Raw genomic sequence first — 20,739 nt, forward strand, 5'->3', positions numbered from 1 at the left:
GAGATGTCATGGAGACTTTGGAAATTTCTTCAAACCTCGAACACCATGGCAACCATGGCAACATCCCACTCCCTGCAGATTTTGCAAATATTTCGACTACTTCGAGGCCGCGGCTTCGTCAAGCTGTGACGGGTGGGGTGCCCTCTCCAGGTCGGAAATGCGATCCTCAGGGTCTTGTTCGCGAATGAGGGAAGAATGGATCGGGAAATCGAAAAGGCGGGTCGGTGCAGCGTCTGCAATGACGCGGACTGTGTATCGGTCTGTCACGGTAAAGAAGGTCGAAAAAGCTGGCTCTCTTCAGAATGTTTCAAGTACTTGGGTACTCTTTGGTACTCGGATACTTTTGCCTGACTGACTGGGAGCAGTCAGTCAGGCAGAGCGCTCAGACTCCGACAATGACGAGAGAGAACCCGGCGCGTTTGTTGGAGAACTTGCCCAGCTGTTCATTTCGGATACAGAAGATGAGGACTTTGATGGATTTGTGGATGAGGATTGATTATATAAAAAAAAAAAAAAAAAAAAAAAAAGTGAGCACATTGTTAAATACTTCAATAAAGCACAACCCAACTCAGTTTTGCTCCCGTTGCCTTTTTAAAAACATACACTAGCATGCATGCTGGCGTATGTTTTAGCGTGCATGCATGCTAGCCTATGTTTTAAGCTAGCGTATGTTTTACCGTGCCTGTGCCCAATAATACGGTGCGACTTGCGTGTTAAATACAGAAATAGGCCCCGTAACTGAGACTGCGCCTTTTAATATGGTGCGCCTTATGGTCGCGTAAATACGGTACTTTAATTGCTCCATTTGTTTTCACTCAAATCTTGCGTCGCACAAAACAAAACAAAAATCACAATTTTGACCATGCGTCACTTTACAACTAGAGACCACAATAATCGTGTGGAAGACATACTAACAATACCATTTTTCATTTGATTGTTTTATCATTACTTATGGCCTTGAAGTGTTTGCATTCAACTATTCACTTACTAATTATGCTTACTTTACTACTGTGTTAGTGTACGTGAAAGACGCTGACTGACACGCATATTTGGAAGGAACTACGTTCCAAAACCAGGACCCCGGCCTCGCCTGAGAATGGTGTACACCTGCACCGCATATCAGTGAGTGGCCAGTTTGGAAACTCACCACCGTCCTTCAGAACATTTTCCTCGACGGTCATCTGTTCAGCCAGCTCCGAGAGAGACTCGTCGATGGTGTGGCTGCCTCGTAACGTCTGAGAGAGCCGCCGCTTGAAGCGCTTCATCTTCTCCATGGAGCTCTCAGGAAGAACAGGCCTGGTGCATGACAAAAGACAAAGTATGTGTGTCGCAGGAGATAAAACGTAGTTGTCCTCGCGCTATCTGTCCACCGGAGGCCTTGACACTTCCCCGACAAAACCCACGGCTGTGTTTGGAATCACTGGCGATCCATTGTACAGTGCCACGTATAGTGAGTTGGCCATTTTGCAGTTTTGCTGTTGGAATGTGCAGTGAGTAGGGGTCCGAATGGTTCCCAAAATCCATGGTTTTGGAGTCAAAGTTTCTGGTTCAACTCGGTATACGTTGAGATCCTGAAATCAGCGAGTAATAGGCGCGCCCCAAAAAGGTTTCCGATTGCCTACAGATGCCACAAAATGATGGCAAAGCACTCCTTTTCTATCAGACAGAGCTAAGGTCTGCCCATATGAAGCTCTTTCCCTCAATGCAACATAGTTCCTTGGCACCAAGATGCAACAAGACGACGCAGTCGCTGCGTTAGGGAATCATTCACTCATTCCCTGCTCTGAATAAGTATTTACAGTGAGGATTTTTTGGGGGGACGTTTTAGTCAACTACTACTCTATCAAATTCCTGACAGTGGCAGTGATAATGAATAGGGAAAGAGTAAAACGATTCTAACCGCAGTCTTCGTGATGTAAACTGGTGCTGGTTCGGGAAGACTAAACATCATCAAGCCATGTTTCACAACCCGACATCAAGTGTCAAACGGGGATCAGAGAGCACGTCGAATGGTGCCGTGATTGACTGGGGAACGATGACGCGGGCGGAGCGGCACCATGACTCTGCTCGTTGGGGCGCACTACGCCGCATTCCTCCTGCTGAGAAAGCATGACGAGCCAGTGAGAGATTGTTTCGGGCTCAGGCTGAAAAAGCAAAATCCGAAACCGGGAGGAATATGGAAGTGGACTGCTCGCATTGTACCCGAGGAAAGAGTTTGAAATTAAGAGAGAGGCCGTGGAGACATTTGGCAGAAAAAGCAGCCAGTGGAGAGAACCTAAAATCACCACGACAACAGATCTGGACATGCGTCGCAGATGAGTAAAAGTTGAGATGACAACAGCTGCTCTTCACACTGACGTATCGCATGCAACCTGAACTCTGTCTGACTCTAAACATTCAGGATTTAAATCAGCCATCAGAGAACCGCTGACTTTATTACCACTACTCGTGGAGACCGCAGCACTGGCCACAGGAAAGCAAAAGTGGATTCGGCAGCAGCTTCCGTTTCTATGGTAACCTCAGCATAACATTCTCTTGTTTTTCTACTTTTGGATAGCTCAAAAGCCACACACACACACACACACACACACACACACGCACGCACACACACACACACACAAAGAAAGAAAGTGATTCACTTGTTGCTTTGTTTCTTGAAGGTTACTTGCAGACAGCTCGGTTCAAGCTGTCGTGCGCGTGTGTGTGTGTGTGTGTGTGTGTGTGTGTGTGTTATTTGGGCCACACGCTTGTGTCTACATGCGTGTGCTGTGTGAAAAGAGGGTGACCAAAGCGACAGATGACCGCTAAGGGCCACCAGTGACGAAGACAGACTGTCAAATGAGATCATGATCAAGCGCGGACGTGCCACTTGATCAAAAAGGGGATTTAAGTTCAGCAGCAAGAAACCGCTGCAGCCAAGTGGAGACTGTGGACTTGCATAAAATTGGAACATCCAGAGTGAAGACAAAACAGCAGGGTACACAATGGTACCCTAATTAGGAGTTTGATTCTTTCCTCGACCAACTCAATGTATTCCTATAATTCCCCATGGAAATGCATTGCAAAGCTATGAAGCCGTTCCAGCCCTCAAAACATCGTAATTTTTTGTTGGGTGTTTTTAAGAACGGGAAAATGACACTGTACTCTATGAAGACTTGATAAAAAAGGAGAATGTTAAGAAATAAACCGTTTTGATAAAGTGGAACAACTGTAGTATTTGTGTCGTGAATGTGTGGCTTAAAAGTGCGTGGCCAAGTCAGCGGAGTTAAGTAGGCGGGTTAGGTTGCACGTGAGTGACTGAGCGTGAGCTGTGGCCTACGGCAGCTCACTGCGAATGTTCTCATTTTCTAATTGTGTGTTTGAGAGTTTGTGCCGTTCAAAAGCGGCTGAAAGTGCAGCAGCGACTGTGGCTCTCCGTGCCCACATGGGAGGACATTGCCGTACCTTAATTGCGCCATTAATGTGGCAATACCACGTTACTGGAAACCTTTCATTACTAAGTGACTCGCCGTACTGTGTTTTTATGTGTCAATAGCATTTCCTGTCAAATGGCCGTCTGTTGTCGTACTTGAGCGGCTCCAGCAACCGGAGACAAATTCCTTGTGTGCTTTTAACATACTGGGCAAATAAAGATGATTCTGATTCTGATTTTTCATTTCACTTTTATCAGGGGCATATCTAAAGTTCGCCCATAACTAAAGATTTCGGCTGATAATAATATCATTATCTTTTTTTAATTATTATTATTATCATTTTGCCATGAAATACCCTCACTCAGCCTTGATTTTGTTGTTTATAGTTTGCCACAAAAAAAAGAGAATAGCGTAATTCATTGTTCTGCTTCACAGTTTTCTGCACTTTTTGGTCGGGAACCAGTGTTTTGGGTGAAACCAACCCATGTAGACATTCACTCTTTGGGGTGAAGAAGAGACTCGACCATTTCTTTTGGTGGGTTTGGCGCTTATAGAGTTACAGAACAATATTCTTTAGCGCTTGAAAGATAACTCAAAATGCTCTAAAAACGGCTGGCAATACGGGGAACTCTGCTTTGAAAGCATATCGTATAACATATCGTATAAACGAGATTATCAGCAGCCACTTCAATGCGAAACCACTCTGTCTCTCTCTCCCCATTTAACAGAAATCTGGATTCTTTTAAATTGAACAAGCGACATTGAAATCTAATCAATAACGCAGCGAAACCAAAGCAGGGGCCCCTGGGGGGGGGTCTACTGGGCCACCAGCGTCTCTGTCCTGTGTTCCTACTGCTGCATTGAGAGCAGGGCTTTGGACACGATGCTTGATCCCTGCTAAGTAGGCCGCTCCGAGATGTGAGCCCCAAAGCCACTGGGACTGGGCCAGAGGTGGCGACAGGGGAAACAACGGGGCGGAGGGCTCTGAGTGTGTGAGGATTCAGGATTTGTTACCATAGCAACCTTGGTTGTTTTTTTTTCCCCCCATTTTGAAAATGCAGGGTGCTGGCTGCATACTGTTTTTCCATTTCCCTGCCTGCCCCCCCCCCCCCCACCTCTTTGACTTCTGCATTGTAGCCCCTAAATCATGGGCATAGTCATTGTTTCAGAAGTGGGGGGGGGGGGGAAATCAAACTGAACAGCACTAATCCAAGTTTTCTGAGCAAATTATCATCCTCTCTCATTTGACTTCTCCTTTACGTAGTGGCAAAAGAATTAAATAACCAAATGGTCAAACGATGATCGAGTTAAAACACAATGACAGCAAAGAATAAGTAGGTGTAGGGCTAGGAAAAAATTGAACAAATTGAATAAAATTCTTGAATTCCAATGGTTGAAAAAAAGAACCCCAAATCAGAATTTTGGAAATAAATGAAATCACGAAATCTTATTCTGACAAGAGCTGCAATGAATGAAGTCATCCGTCCACGTCCTTTGTTTACTTCCGCTGCCATTTTGAGCCGCTGTAGCATATTATCATAGCATAAATCACGGAGCCGCTGAGACGAGAATCTCCGCGGGCCGATGAGCAGGAGCTGCACGAATGTTCACGGCAGACTGTGACCGCGACAGATGAATTAGATCAAGTTACGGAAGATGCGCTCAACACATCGTGGCACATGATTGACGAGAGCTACCACTAACTAGCGGCCGAGCTAACTCGCTGGTAGGAGACAAGATGTTGGCAGCCAGCGTGGACTACGCATTTTTCGGCACAGAGACCGGCTTAAAACAGACCGTGGCCACGGCGGGGGATCACGGTTTAAGTACGCCATTTTAAACTAACAAGAAGCATTTTGGCAACAGCGTTTTCTGGAGGGGAAATGTGCCCGCTGTCTTTCTGTTGTTGCGACTAAATCTGCAACCAGGACTTAAGCAGGGAGCTAAAGATAGTTTTCAAATAATCAAATTCGATTGTTTATCGAAGTGTTTATTTTGGAATAGTATAAGGAGTAAGGATTTCTTTTCTGATTGGTTATTCATTCGTTGACTCGATACGAATAGCAAATGGGGATTTAGACGGCGAGTCCAACCTCTCATAGCCAGATTATGAAATGTCCAATGGCGACACTGCACACATTCAGTAAATCAAGAATAATGGTCAACAGTCTTATCGCACACAAAATAGAAAGTGCAAAAGTTTTTTATATATATCTTTTAAAATCATTCAATCATTTTATTCTCGTTATTTTTATGAGTGGCGCATTACAAGTGGACCATAGCAAAAACAAATACAGTTGGCCACTCACACCCACACACCAAACAATTGCGCACTCCACATCTACTGGCTTCTCGCAACAGAAAAACTACGACCCTGTATCAGGTTTTGCGCCTCCGCATACAATATAATGTACTGTTTCTTTATTATTATTACTATGATTGAACCACAAAAATATGTCAACAAACAAAAAGCCACAAAGAGGAGGTAACGGGCATTGGGGCTGGTTGAAGAGACTGTTGGCAATGACGGTTCGTCCCAATCACTTACTATACTTGTGCATTTCGGCAACAGAGACTCCATAATTTGCTTTCTAGCCACGGGTACATATGGAATTATAAATGTCGTTCGGTTTTATTGTAAAATATATAGTGCACTGGCGCGACTACTTCATTTTTTGTGAAAGCTTATGTACAACACCCCCATGCCCTAAATTAACCATTACGTGGTCACAATAAACTTCCAGCACAGTACTTCCTCTGCCAAGTCTAATACAGTGAGATGGATACAGAGGAAACAAGCAGGGGGGGCTTGAAGCATAAAACAGATTGTAGCGTGACATTAGCCATATGCTTCAAGTTGTGACTGTCATTTTCCCGCTGTAGCGTGAAGGGCAAGTGTAGAAATCACTCTGTGAGGACCCAGCAGCACACCAGCCTCCAGCGATAGGGCATCGACGGGGATGGAAAGCCAAGCAGGGGCAACTGTCCCAATTTTGCTCCGCCACAGCCGCCGTCCTGGCCACAGGGTTACCGCTGTCTGGGCCACCCCCAAAAGTATAAAATGCAAGGTCGTAAACCTCTCTTTGACCCCCCCCCCCCCCCCCCCCCCCCAATCGGGACTGTGTAAACCAGTGGTGGGCAGTCAGGTGCCAGCGAGGCCTTCTCTAAACACTACAAAAAGCACTGACCTGCATTTACAAGCTAAATTATAGTATGTGTTCAAGGAAAGTGGATTAGTTTATTCTTAACAGTCTATTCACTTCATTTTGTAGCTTTTCATTTTATTTGCGCTGCCTACAGTACGTGAATGTTGGATTTTGTCAATTTAGTCTGCCCAGGACCTCCACAGTCAGTAGTGCTGGCCCATGTAACTTCAACTATATTAGCAATGGGACTGGTGTTGGGGGTTTTTCTTTTTAAATCAATCGCATTTCAAAGTCATCCTCACAGGGCCAGTTTGCTGGCCCTCCATGATTTTTCCGTCCTTTGATTGGTTGGTCAGAGCAAAACTGCTCAACTATTGCATGCTGTTATACTACGTAGGATTGATTGGTTCTATAATTAAGACATGATGGTGGGGGTATTAAGATGTGGATGAAGTCCCCGTTGAAGACCCAGGACCATATCCACGGCCCGTCACTAGGGTAAACTCAAAACAGCACTACTGGTGGTGCAATAACACCACCATCTACCTAGCTCACAAGGGAGGCATCTAGTGAGCGTGATGGCTGACTGGTGCATGATTCACGGGTGAGATCAGCGCGGCTCCTTTCAAGAGCAGTCTGTTCTCATGCTGGCCAAAACAATAAGGACATGAGTGGAGGAGCTGGCTTCATCGTGAGGGCCTTACATAAAGACTGCATTGTGCGCAGAACCTAGAAGGACTCCACTCACACTGGGGGAAGAGAGGAGGAGATCAAGAGCTGCGCAGTGCGGCGACTTCCCACTCTGCTGCAAGTCAACTTCGGTGAAACTTCCCGAACGCAGGAACACAATAGTCAGATGGCGGAGGTGGAAAAAGTAAAAGTAGAGATATTACTGTGGTAAGCATCAAAGTAAAACATAAAAAGTACAGATTTTGACGTGTACTCAAGTACAAAATTAAAAAGTGAATTTTTACTGGGTGGGGCTGCAACAATTATTCAATTACAAAAAAGGTTGATGCAAAATCTTCGCAGCCAGCCAACTCTACCCTCTCGTCTGCCGACGCCCACGTCACTCACCGGGCCAGGCCCCACTTTTGCTAACCATACATACTCGAAGTCACAGATACTAAAGCAGAACGACCTCGGATGACGACCCCAAGCGGACAAAAATAATACCTGCGCCTCATGTGCATGTGAGGCACATACGTAATAGGTGGGATAATCAATGCAATACTCAATTCTAAATATATTTGATCACTGCAGTCCTAATTTAACTCATTCGAGATCTCATCCGCGGTTGACAGCTTTTTACGTCAAATCGTCATCCACAAAGATTGAAAAAGGTAACTAGTCTATATTAAAGGAAGGAGTTGAAAAGTAGATGCATGTGTTTTCAAATAATAAGTCATGAGGAAAAAAACAGATACCTGAAAAAAAATCTACCGAAGTACAGTAACAAAGGTTTTTTTTTTTTTTTCCATATCAAATAGGGAGGCAGCCTCCTTTGCCTAATTTCGGGCAACCTTCAGCCGTAAACTTTATGAAAAAACTGTCATTATATGACCAACGAGCTTAGTTTCATTTTCAACTCTACTTGCAGTGCGTGCGTACAGTTGGAGGAAGTCACTCATACCGTTGAAGAAGAGGAGAAGATCCGTGAATGATGATTGAATATTGTTTCCGACTGCAAATGTGTCAAACCAGTTTGGGGTTTGTCAAACAGGTAAATATGGTTTCTTTTATAACCAGGTGCATCTGACTTCTCAGGGGGGGAAATATCTTAAATGAGCATTACACCTCAGATTTGTTTTGAACACTGAGGTGGCGAGGAGTGGAAAAACAAAATCTTAAAGAACGATGAAATATCTGAAAATACGCCCCAGAAAAAGTGTTTGTTTGAGCCAGTGAGGTGAGCTAATGACCAGGATGGTACATCGTCTGCCTGAATTGGAGCCAAGAAAAACCCTGAAAGTATTAGTATTGCATGACTTCACACTACTGTCAGACGCCCTAAAAGCCTCCGCCATATTTGCTTTTTCCAACTTCAATCCTAAAGGTCCCCCCAACCCCCCGCTTTTAAGCATATCACCTGTCAGGGCTGACAGGCAGGTGTGCGGTGATGCGTTTCTGAGCGTCGGCCAACAGGCCGACGGGACGCCAGGCCAGGGATATGCCGCAGCTCCGCAAATCTCCCGGGCAAGGAGATTGGACAGGCGCGCTGATTAATACTGCTGCTATGGTTACGACAGCTTGAGCGACAGGCTCACTCCTCTCTAAGCCCTCTCATGTGACCCGACACGACCGGTCGGCGGCGAGGACATGACCTGGTCAAACAGATGCTTTACTGGTGAACAGCGGGAGGGAACAGGTGTGTCATGAAAACAAGATCCCTGCTCAGGAAAGCTTACATTTGTGTGTGGTTAGAAAGTCAATTTTCCCCATTGAAATGAACTGCACAGACAATTTGTTCCGGCCCCCAAAAGAAAAAGAAAAAATATATATATTTACTATATTGTTTTTTTTTGGGGGGGGGGGGGGGGGGTTAATAAATGAAAATCACACTGTATTGTATAAATACATAATACAAAAAGAGAATGTAAAGAAACAAACTGGTTTTAGAAAGTGTAATGGTAATTGTAGTAAGGGACGTGGCCTAGTGAATGACACCAGAAGCAGGCGTCAGGTTGGCCAGTTAGTCTGCTTGTAAGCATCTGGCGGTGAGTAGTGGCCTACAGCAGCTCCTTGTGAGTGTTCTCATTTTGTATTTGACTGTTTGTCCTATTCAAGAAACCAGTGTTCCCAAACCTTTTCTTGCACCGCAGACCGGTTTAGAGTAGGCCTTTTCTCATTTTCATGCTCTCTTGCAGGCCATGAATATAAAGAAATTCAAATAAAAACAATAATACACTGACATTTTCCTTCGTAAAATATGTGCCTTGGCTCGACAAATGTTGGTAAACGCCGTGTTAGACGGTCGGCCGACACTGAACCTTCGGATGACCACGGCGAGAGAGTTGCAAGGGAGGACGGCACCCTCACTTACTAAACACAGCCACAGAAGGCCTCGAAAAATCTCAAATGATTTAGCACTAATCTCTTTCGCAAAGATTGCATAACGTAGTAAAACGTGACCACACAATCCTGTTTGTTTGCAAAGACTTAAACTTGCTTACCAAACAGCGTTGGCAGTGATAGAAGTGTCTTCCAATCCCCTCCCACTGCGTAACAGAATTTTAACATTTTTCTGTCTTTGGTCAGTGAACGTTATTTCCCCATTTGCTTTCATCTGGAAAAAGAAGCAAATCATAATTATTCCCTTTAAACTTTGTTTTTTTCTGACCTGGGCAGCAATGTTTTGAAAGCAACCGACTTTCCCTTGCATTCCAGACAGATTACGCACTAATTTGGTAATGGAAAAATGTAAAGAGTTTTCTAGAAGTTTCAAGACCCTTCGAAATGATCCGAGACGTTCCATCAACTTCTAGAACATTCTGGCAACGTAGATGGCAGCATAACGTCCGCTCAACAGATCAGTTTACTTCTAGCCGTCACAGTGCAGACGAGTCGATCGTCACTCGTCATTACTATCGGCATTCGTCGCGCATGGCATCAAGAGGTTGTAAGCATCTGGCAGGCGTATTTTGCTACGTCTGTGGCAAATTTATCAAGACTCGAACTAAAAAGTACTCTCTAGATCTTGTTAGATGCCTTGAATTATCAAGAGTCCTGTTGCGGGGCTATGGGAGACTTTAAAATGGTGGCTTTCTGGATGGGTCTCCAAGGCGGTTTTACCAAGTTTCCTTGTTATCTTTGCCTTTGGGACACCGTGGCACGGAACTGGCCACAGCGGACCGAGTTTAGCGCGGGGAAGCGCAATGTCAAATGGGAGCCATTGTTGGAGCCCAGAAAGCTACCGTTTCCTCCACTTCACTTCAAACTGGGCCTGATTCAACAATTCACCAGAGCTCTAGATAAGGAGTCCGCAACATTGGACTTTGAACGCCGCTACCAAGGGTCGTATAATGAAAACACGATGGGAGACTAGATTTGGAGGCTGATTCGTGAAAGTAACCTACAGTATAAGCGTAGAGCGTGGAAAACTACTCATTTCTAATCTTTCTATTGTCTCACTTGTGTAAACCCAGAATAAATAAATGCTACTATTGCATCGCGTTGTTTTGTATGTACTTTGGGCAAATCGGAGTTCAAATTTGCCACTTTGTCCCAATGAGCATAGGTACAGTTCATAAATATTATGCTGGACACAAAAGCAAAGTTAGAAATGAATATAAGTAATTTTCCATGTTTTCTAGACATAACCAAATAGAAAATAACAGTAAGGCGTCACGGACAGGGGCTGTGCTCGCTGTGGAGCTAATCACTCAGGCGTAGGCTCATCGGATCCGAGTTAAATCAGCTGGAGAGCAGAACAGAGCATTACCATGGGCCAGCAGCACTATTAGAGCAACCCCCCGCCCCCACTTTCTGCGCACGGCTCCACCAGCAAACTCAGTAGGGCCTCGCGGCCTTTCATCGCCGTTAAAAGGGAACGAGTCAGGCCGATATCTAGTTAGGAGGCCACGCGGCAAGCTGTGGTTATCGCTTTAGCAGTTCCCATAACAAAGAGCGACCACAAACGGAGCTCTGCAGCCTTTATGGTAACACCGCACTGATGTTTATATGTCGAGAAGCTCACCAAACATTCAGCCCGAGGTGACGTTTTCAAGCAGAAAGCAATTAGCTAAACTCTTAAGAGAAATGCTGCCACGTTGGGCATAAAGTACCAGCCGGTACCGTTCTCTAATGCTCATTTAAGATGTTGGTTTTTTTTGCCTGAGAAATCAGATGTTTTGGGGTACAAAAGAAACCCGTTTAAAACTCCATTCAAATTGTTATTCTTTGTCTTCAATGCCTAAAGGAGAAATTTCCAACCGTTTTCCAATGCAGCGCGAAGTCAGCGTCGCTTGCTATCATGAATGCAGTTCAAAATAACGCCTAACGAGTGTCACACCGGTCAGATAAAGCTTTACATGATGTCAGAGCTTTTAGAGCCGAGATGGCCCGAAATTAGGCTGAGGTAACCACCGCCAAATTTGACAAGCAAAGCAAAAAACTGCACACTTCAGCCATGGGTTTGAGCCATTCAGCAAAGAACAAAGGATGGACTTAAAAAAAAAAAAAAAAAAAACAATAAATGTAATCCTCGAGTGGCAAATTGTGAATATGCCAGGGAACACTGTATATCCCGTTTTAACAACAACCTTCCAAACGTATGCGAAACATGAACGCTGCAAGTGCCCAAAGAGTGATGGGAAAAGTCGATATTGGTCCCTCAGCTGTTTCAGACGCTCATAGAGATGACACGCAAGATATGCGCTTATTAGCGTACGGCTCGATCGGCCGGCCGGGCTGGGATGAGTGAGGGTTCTGGAGGGGCACCGTCCGGACACTCCCAAACCCAGACCCAGAGTCGGGGAGTGGAAGCGGACAAACTTGTCAAGCATTTGTTTGACAGGGAGGTGGGGCCGCATGCCGCTCGGCGCTGTCGGGTTAATGCCGCCAGGGAAGAAAAGGGGAAGAGTTTGTATTCATGGCTATGTATAGACCCGAGCGGTGCCTGTGACATAGTAGCTGGTCCCTGGAGAGCACTGACACATTAACCTTCAGACAGCTGTCTTGGCCAGACGTGACACAGGCAGGGGAAAACACACCTTGCAGTACGTGACTCACAAAAAAGTTGGAGGAGGAACTTTCAATATTTGGCACGGTGGTTACGTTCCAAAGCGCCCCCCCCCCGCGATAGACAAAACGCTGCCTAAGTAGCGACCACATAATGTTTACTATTTTTATATATATTAAAGCTTTATACATACTATCAATACAAAATATGCATGTGAGGAGCCGGGATTATTTCTGTGCACTCAAGGTTGCCATCCTAACGTTCTACAAAGTCAAAGCCTATCCTCAACCTTTTGTGAGTCATGTATATTCTTCATTTGGGCTGTCTGAAAATTTTTGAGCGACACTTCCGTGAAAAACCTTCCCCTAGGTTGGCATACGGGACCCTAATCGGATCTCCGCCGAGACGCCATGTGGGTGGGTGGGAAACGGCGCTGCGTGGCCGCAGTTGTTTCGCAGCAGGTCAGGTTACCCGGCCAGCGATGTCCCACAAGGCCCTCACCCAGGAAACGACCCACGTCGAGGCAGCGCACGCCCTCGAACAACTCTGTGGCCTCTTGCAGAGCAAACGCTATGCACCTGTTGCTCCAACAGAAAGTGCCACTTTCTAGTTGGGAAAACACCTGCACAATCTAATGATTACCATGATTTGAATCAGTTTTAATTGGCGCAGACTTGGGAGTAGTAGTAGTAGTAGCGAACAATCTGATAGGACACCTAATAAGCATTATGACGTTATTGCATGACATTACTGTCCATGCAAGGTTTAATATAATCCTGAACAAAAATTTAAATACAGTGGTACTAGACTTTACACCGATCTGATCGGCCTGATCGGTATCGGCCGATAATTAGCATTTCACGCTGATCGGCAGATCGGCTTTAATGTCATAATTCGCCGACCCCATCAACGACGTCATTGATCGCCTCCGCAAAAGACAGGCAAACGGACTCGAACTCTGGACAACACCCGTCCATGTAGCTGGGACAGTAAGCAAGTCATTAACAGTATTTATTAAAGTAATTGAATTGCAATAAAGTAATTGAATGACAGTAAGTTATCACCCATTATTTCTGTCACGTAATGTCGATTTGACCTCAACAATCCTTGAATGGCCCAGAGAGGTCATTGGTGTTTTAACTTTTGTCTAAAATGCTAGAGAATCAGTCGAGCCGGACGGGCTCCAGCACACCCGCAACCCTTGTGAGGATAAGCTGTACAGAAAATGGATGGATGGATACAGTATACAGTACACAAATATATACAATAAATGAACAAGTCATGTCAACAGACACAGTGCTCCATCTTGTGATTGGTTATCGTGTTTTTGTTAAACTTGCTGATCGGTCCCAAAAATCCTGATCGTGTAAAGCCTAGTGATTTCCAACCTTTATGGTGCCAAGGCACATATTTTACAATTGAAAAATCTCACGGCGCACCAACAAACAAAAAGTGGATACATTAATTACTATATGTACTTCCTGCCATCTAATAGAAGACCATCCATTTGTTCTATCTGTAACTATGCTAAACAGGTGAACAAAGACACATTATTTATGGTAAATAGAATTTTTTGAGCAATTAAGTCCACAAGTATATACAGTGAATGAACGAGTCATTTAAATAGACACATTGCTCCATCTTGTGATCGGTTGTCGCTTTTTTAAACTCGCTGTTCGGCCCCAAAAATCCTGATCGTGTAAAGCCTAAGTGGTAATTAGACTTACGCGTGAGCCAGTTGTCGGAAAGCCTCTCTCTGAATAGTTTCAAGTGACAAAGTAGTGACATCTTTTTTTTTTCTTCCCCCCATTCTTCTTTACTTACAGGAACCCAAGTATTCTCTTCAGGCAGTCTTCAATCTCATTAAGTCTTGGCACTATATATTGCTATTCTGATATACTGTACAATAACGAAGTGACAGCGTGTTGCTGCAGCAGCCTCGGCAGCGAAATGCAATTTGATAATACATCTAGGGGTGTATCCCTATTCTGACCAAATGTTAACTTGACGTCCAAAAAATGTGCGCAGTGAGGTAAAATGGCTTAATCGATATAGGTGGATACAACTCAAGATATTTAAGAGTAAAAAGAAAGCATGGGGTAATTTCGTCATATTTATGTTTGAAATTTGTACTACAACAGACATCTGGTTTGGGGGGGAGGAGACTTGCTATTGTTCGTCGATTATTCTTGTGTGTGTGGTGGACTGTGTTGGTCCTCTGGAGTAGAGCAGATACATTTTAGCGTATCTTAAATTTAGAAAATGGGTCAAGATGGTAAAAATCCCTGTGTTTGTATCCTGCCGAACATTGCGTGTCCGTTCATCGTTACTTTGTGATGTCACTCGTTGTTTTGGCCGTGTGAATGAGTACCGTACAGTCAGTCCCGAGTTGACAGTTTTCCTAAACCGGTAGCAGAGACGACAATAAACGACGGAAATGCTCGTGCGGCCACACAAGTTAGGATGAACGTTTTCTTGGGAATCACCCGCCAGCTGTTGCCAGCCTTGTATTGCTCTCGCGCAGGCTTGTCTAAAACAGCTGAGGCAGCTAATACGGCCTTGCTGTACTGAAGTAGAGTTCAGATTTTGTACTCTTCATGTTTTCTTGATGTTTGTTGAAGTAAAAGAGTTGAATCAGTACTTTACTTTGACCAGCGATGTTTTTCTCTTGAAATACAAGTGTCTATACTTCTACTCAAGTACAGTGCGAGTACCTTTGCCAACTCTGGCGCTGTTTGTATGTTTCTATGTTCAACAGTTTGCATTTTGCTCCAGGCACTTGGCTGAGGAGGCTTCTTCCCAACGTGGCTCAGTGAATGTTCGGCGAGAACGTAAAACAAGACGACACACGCCGAGAAGCGAAGCCAGACATCCAAGAGGCATCCCATCCTGTTTTTAGAGCTCGAAGCTCCGCGCGGCGTGAGAGATCATCGGGTGTGCCGGGAAATGATCCAATTTCACTACATGTGTCCATAATTTATTTATTGACTACAAATAATTAGGGATGCACAAATACCGATATCAGTAGGGTGCTGATGCTGTACGTCTGTACTTGTACTCAGACTTGGAAAAGTACTCTGATTTGACACACTCATACCACTTTACCAGCCTGACATTGAAGTTCCAGGCAGCTGGAGTACGAGTCACGTCAGCTGTGTGGAGATACTTTACGACAACACTTTGTTGGCCAACTGGTAATTATGCGCGCGCAAAAAAAACAGATCACAAGCTCCGCAAGGACGGTGACGGAGCTGCAAGTTGTGGCAGCGGGCCGTTAGGCCGGCGGCAACTTTCCCGAGTTCGGTCACCAAGGAAAGTACCGGTAACTCGGGGTATTATCGAGAAGCAGCCGTGTATTTCTTTTCGCTCACTATATTTTGTAGTTCACACACAGCAGTGGTCTACATCAGTTAGAATCAGCTTTTTTTTTTTTTTGGGCCTGGTATGCAAAAAACACAAAAGGGCTTTGCCTCCGGTAGCTGGAGCCACACTAGTATGAAAAACAGCCACTGTGACAACATATACAATTTAAAAAAAAAAAAAAAGTACGGACAGTACCACTGATACAATGCCAATTGTGCAAATGACCCAATTTAAAGCAATATAAAGTGACTAGTGGTGCGATAATTGCGATAAAATGCCAATTGTGCAAATGGTGCCGAGAGTCCTCGAGCATGTAGTAATCAACAGCAGTTCTAGAAATAACGCAGAGTGAAGAAGCTACAACATTGACTACGGAAATAATGTAACAATGTCCCAACAGAGATGTGCAAAATTCACAGCATGTCACAATGCAATTGGAAGTTAAAGATTTCAGAAGTCAACTGGAATTAAACTCAGTTTTCAATTGAGTCAAAACTTGGCTGGATGTACTGTTTTGAATGGTGAGCATATAAGAGAAATCGCTTGTGTAAAAGGCTACATTTAGGTGGGATGTGTGGCAAGACCGTTCCCAGAGACACAGCTTGCTTAAAACGTCATTAATGACAATGTGTCATATTTGAATGAAACCTATGCCATGTACAAGGAAGGAGTGTGGTTTTGGACACCATTTGATTCAAATAAGACATTTTCATCACTATTGCAAAGTTGAATGCATTATCGAGGGTTGTACACTCAAAGTATTTGCTCTCATTCTCGGATAAAAAAGTGTAAGTATCAGTGCACCCCGTTTTTCAGCGCTCCATGCCAGCGACGTTTATTGACGAGCAAAAAGTGCTCCTCCACTTTTTGGGGTTTTGTTTGGCGCCGCAAGTTTTTTGTCCCCCCCTCATGTCAAAGATGTACCTCGGTTTAATAAATGTTCGGAGACTCCATTCTAGCGGAGCTGAAGTTAAAGCAGCTTGAAGCCAGCCGGGTTGTTTTGAATGCGGCCATTGACCGGTTAAAAGAGACAAAAGCACGAATAGTGGAAGAGTAAACACATTTTCCGCATGGTTGCGAGGCGCTAACGGTGGCTGGACTGTTGTGGTTTACACTCACCAGAAACGATGAACGTTGCCCCGAACTCGGGCCGGACACCGCCGTCTTTCGTGGTGGGTACTAAGCACCAACTTGTTCGTCGTCGTCGTCTTCTTCTTCTTCTTCGGCTGAGCTGTTTCACATTGGAGAAGTGATGGCGCCCGGTAACATGGTCCTCGGGCTTTTAAAACCCCGCTTGTGTGACGCGGTCCAGCCGTGTTGTTTTTTCCTCCCGAGCGGGGACCATGACAGTTGGGACACGCCGAGGGGATCCGACCGACGATTACGATTAGCAGCTTGGAGCCGGAGCCCGAGCCCGAGCCCGAGCCGAGCCGAGCCGAGTCCTCTTCGGTTGTTTTTATTTTTGTATTTTTCCTTTTGGGGCGTGCGGGGGCGACAGCGCCACTCGGAGGTCCACTGAGGAACAAACAGGAAGCGGGGGAAACGTCAAACCTGGCGCCACAGGGACCCCTGTTGATAGAAACCTGGAAGTCCTCCAACGACACATAAACATACGCAAAGTACACAGACTCAATTATTTAGACATAACCCCTCATCAAAGCTATCAGTAGATTTAGTAGTAGTAAAAGAGCGAGAGCGAGAGAAATGCACAAAGTGTTTCTTTAAAACAAAACTGTTTCTCTTTCAGTCTTTTGATATTAAAAGGATAGAGGTTCATTGCGATTGTGTTTCAATGTCGCTTAACCGGTCAGACTCCATCTCCAAGTTCCAACTGGTTCTCACATCACGATACAATCAAGACGGGAAAAGCCGCTCTCCTATGGAACTCATGAGTGGAACGGGGCGATACGTTCCAGACTCAGCCGCATATTCTGATTTAAAAAAAACAACAACTGAACATTACAAGAAAAAAAAAAGAGAAGTAGGTTTCAACGTACTAAAACACACTTGAACGTACTCCATGGCGTCAAAAAATGAATTGAAGGTATTTCTTCTACAAAGTTCATCTCCTTATCATCACATCGACGACGTTGACGACTCGCAGATGAGCGCTGGATTCCATCAGTCGTCGGCCGGTCCCGGGGAAGGCCTCGCAAGACCTTCGGGAGTCGGGTCCAGGACGAGACCGAGGCTCGCCTCGACTGTTACGACAGTAAGAAATGGGATGTAATATCAAAAAAGAAAGAAATAAAAAAAAAAACAAGACTCTCGCTCGCTCAGTTTTCCAAATAGGAGTAACGCGTGCTTGCTTCAAGCTGTTTATTTGTCACTCCCTGATGAACAAAAAAAACAAAGACAATTCAACATTGTATATTTCTATATACTGTACGGTTCAACCAAACCGCATCAATTTTGTCTAATCAAAGACCACTTGCTTAATGCAAACATATGATACAAAATGCCATAGATAGGTTAATATAAATCAGCGTAGATGTTACGGAACAACTGTTACTATAACACATAAAAATTTTTTAAATATTATTTATTTTGACATACTTTTGCTTTTTTAAAGTAACATTTTCAAGGCAGAGATGCCAAAATAAAGAAACACCTTTAATTGATTCAAGGTAAAAAATAAATAAATACATTAAAAAAAAAGTTCAGTGTGAAATGGTTTGAAATGTCGGCAATCTGTTCCATACTCCCTCCAAAAAAACACATTTTTGTAATGTGTTTTAATAAGAAAAATGGCACTCTATCATATTGTATTTTACAAAAACATACAGTAATGATGTAAAAAAAAAAAAAAAAAAAAAAAAAAGAATGTTAAGAATAAAAACAGTTTTTGCCACATTCGCTTCAATTGAATGGACATTGTGCTGCTCCTTCTGGTGTGTGCACCTTGGCCACCTGGGGGCAGTATAATACAGACGTGCATATCTACATGGAGACGGTCAAAAGTTACTCATCTGTTCTGTCGAAGTCCAATTTTGCAGTGGATAAAGAATATATGCCTGTGAGTGCTGTTATATTGTCTGCCTACGTATATTGCTCCACCATTTGTATTCAATGATGTGTGTGTGTGTGTATATATATATATATATATATGCATATATGCACTGTGAAGAACAATAGATAATTTAAATATTTTTTTTAAAAAACAACAAAGGGAAAAAAATGGTTTTAAAGTGTAATAATTATACTGCACATATTGTGATGGATGTGTGCCTTTAAGGGGCGTGCCTTAGTGAGCGACATCGGGAGCAGTTGGTCGGTTAGTCTGCGTGTGAGCGTCTGGGTGTGAGATGCGGCCTACAGCAGCGAGAACGTTCCAGCCGCTCCATTGCGCGAATGTACTTTTCAATCGGCAATCGGGGGGGACATATCCTCCCATTTGCTGTTTTTTGTTTTTGCTCAGGTCAAACCACTGTCTAACATAAAAATATTCCTTTGGCGCCATTAACTATGTTGAAGTGAGTCGAGGAGCTTCATGCAGGGGCGGAGCTACAGGGTGGCCAGGGGTTTTCTGGCGCATCAACAAAAACTTGGCCACCCCACAGAATATTTTCACCATCTTGTGCTGCCCCCCCCCCCCCTCCCCAAACTTTTAGATTGCCTCTTACCAGATGGCAGCAAAGTACTATGTTTATTAATACGAGTTGGAAAAAAACATGTTTTTAAAGGCTTTTGATTTAAAAAACTAGCTATCCATCAATTTGTTGTGTATATGTAATTATATGAGGTGATAATTCATTTATATGGGGTCATGATTATTTTAAAAAGTGCATACCTACATAATATTGGGAAAGGGAAAGTCTACATTTGAATCGTTTGACCTGGGATCTTGATTTGTTTTAACGAACAGAACTTAGCGAGTTAAAGGGTACACATCAGAGGAACTATGTTCATCCACAGGGGTACCCCAGGGCTCTGTCCTATGGCCCCTAATCCATATCCTGTCTACAAAGTCAGTTTGAAAATGTAGTTGATGAATTGGTTAAAACGTGAGTAACGATACTTGTATTCATATACTTATTGTCTGTAGTGTCTCTTATCTAACTGACGTCCGTCGGCTTACAGCCGAGCAAAGACAAGTTCTGGCCGCAGACAAGCGCAGGCGAGAGTTCCACGAGGAGAAGAGGAACGAGTTTGAGAGCTACGCAGAAGAGGTGGACGATGGTGGGTTGAGTCTACCGGCTCATCTTTAGCACAACAACACCTCCACTCACCAGTGATGGGGAGTAACAAAGTAACAAATACTTTGGGACTGCACTTAAGTAGAAAAAAAGGTCCTCGGTCTCATGTCATCATCACCTACAAGGAAGGTGTACGAGGTGTCCCAAAAGTCATTATACAATTCCTTTTTTTTCCTATTTTGTTTCAGGCATGATTTGGAGAAATTTGGGCCAATCGGCATTTGAGAGTTTACGCTTAGCAGTTTTTGGAAGCATTTTTGCAACGGCTCGCCAATGTCAATTGGCGAGGGAACGATTTGCCATCATGAAAGCTCTCAAATGCTGGTTGGCCTCACATTTGTCCCAATCATACGTACCGGAAACGAAACAGAAACATGAAAGTGTTTTTTTTTTTTTTTTTTTTTTTAAATCATTAGCTAATGTAGCATTTTGTTGTTGCTGGTTAGTCGACATAGTTAGCAAAGCGATGGGAACACATTTTCATAGACTAAAAGTAGAGCCAACGCGAGCTACAGTCATGGCGAAAAATATTGTTTTTTTTTTTGTTTTTTTTGGGGGGTGGGCGGCTGGAACAGATTAATGGCGTTTACGCTGATGTCAACGGAGAAAGATCGATTTGCGACGTGTTTCCCCGTTAAAAGCGTGGTCACGGAACAAATTAAACTTGCGTCTCAAGGCACAACTGTTATCTGTACGTCTACTTTGGTAAAAAAAAAAAAAAAAAAAAAAAAAAGTAGCGGCCTCTCACCGGTTGCCTGCTCTCCAATCACGTCGCAGAACAAAACGAGAGCGAGAGGAGCCGCGAGAGCATGGAGCAGTGGCGAGAGTTCCACTACGACGGGATGAACAAACCCCCCCCCCCTTTATGAGTACAACCTGCACACCATCTGAGGCTGTGGACCGCTCGTATGACAAGCCTTCTTATCCGTAACAAGGAAGGA

At 44.2% G+C, this 20,739-nt stretch overlaps 2 protein-coding genes across 5 annotated transcripts in view; one reads left to right on the top strand and one right to left on the bottom strand.

Moving 5' to 3' along the window:
- LOC133402837 (cyclin-dependent kinase 17-like) overlaps window positions 1–17,090 on the bottom strand; it is a 31,264-nt gene extending 14,174 nt beyond the window's left edge. For 2 of the 4 annotated variants that reach the window (XM_061677026.1, XM_061677025.1), the window contains exons 1-2: window positions 16,722–17,090; window positions 1,148–1,296 (exon numbers count right to left, since the gene is read on the bottom strand). In XM_061677026.1, coding sequence (XP_061533010.1) covers window positions 1,148–1,274 — 127 coding nt within the window. In that variant the 5' untranslated portion in view covers window positions 1,275–1,296; window positions 16,722–17,090. The remainder of the gene's footprint in view (window positions 1–1,147; window positions 1,297–16,721) is intronic. The other 2 variants (XM_061677028.1, XM_061677027.1) reach the window with 1 other exon arrangement.
- Window positions 5,152–20,689, top strand: ucmab (upper zone of growth plate and cartilage matrix associated b). Its single transcript, XM_061676461.1, is given in 5 exon segments — window positions 5,152–5,239; window positions 17,707–17,814; window positions 19,683–19,781; window positions 20,576–20,652; window positions 20,654–20,689. Coding segments are annotated over 5 exon segments (408 nt in total).
- Window positions 20,690–20,739: the final 50 nt, after the last annotated feature.

The sequence above is a fragment of the Phycodurus eques genome, chromosome 5 (assembly GCF_024500275.1).
Source record: "Phycodurus eques isolate BA_2022a chromosome 5, UOR_Pequ_1.1, whole genome shotgun sequence".
In the NCBI taxonomy this organism is placed as follows: Eukaryota; Metazoa; Chordata; class Actinopteri; order Syngnathiformes; family Syngnathidae; genus Phycodurus; species Phycodurus eques.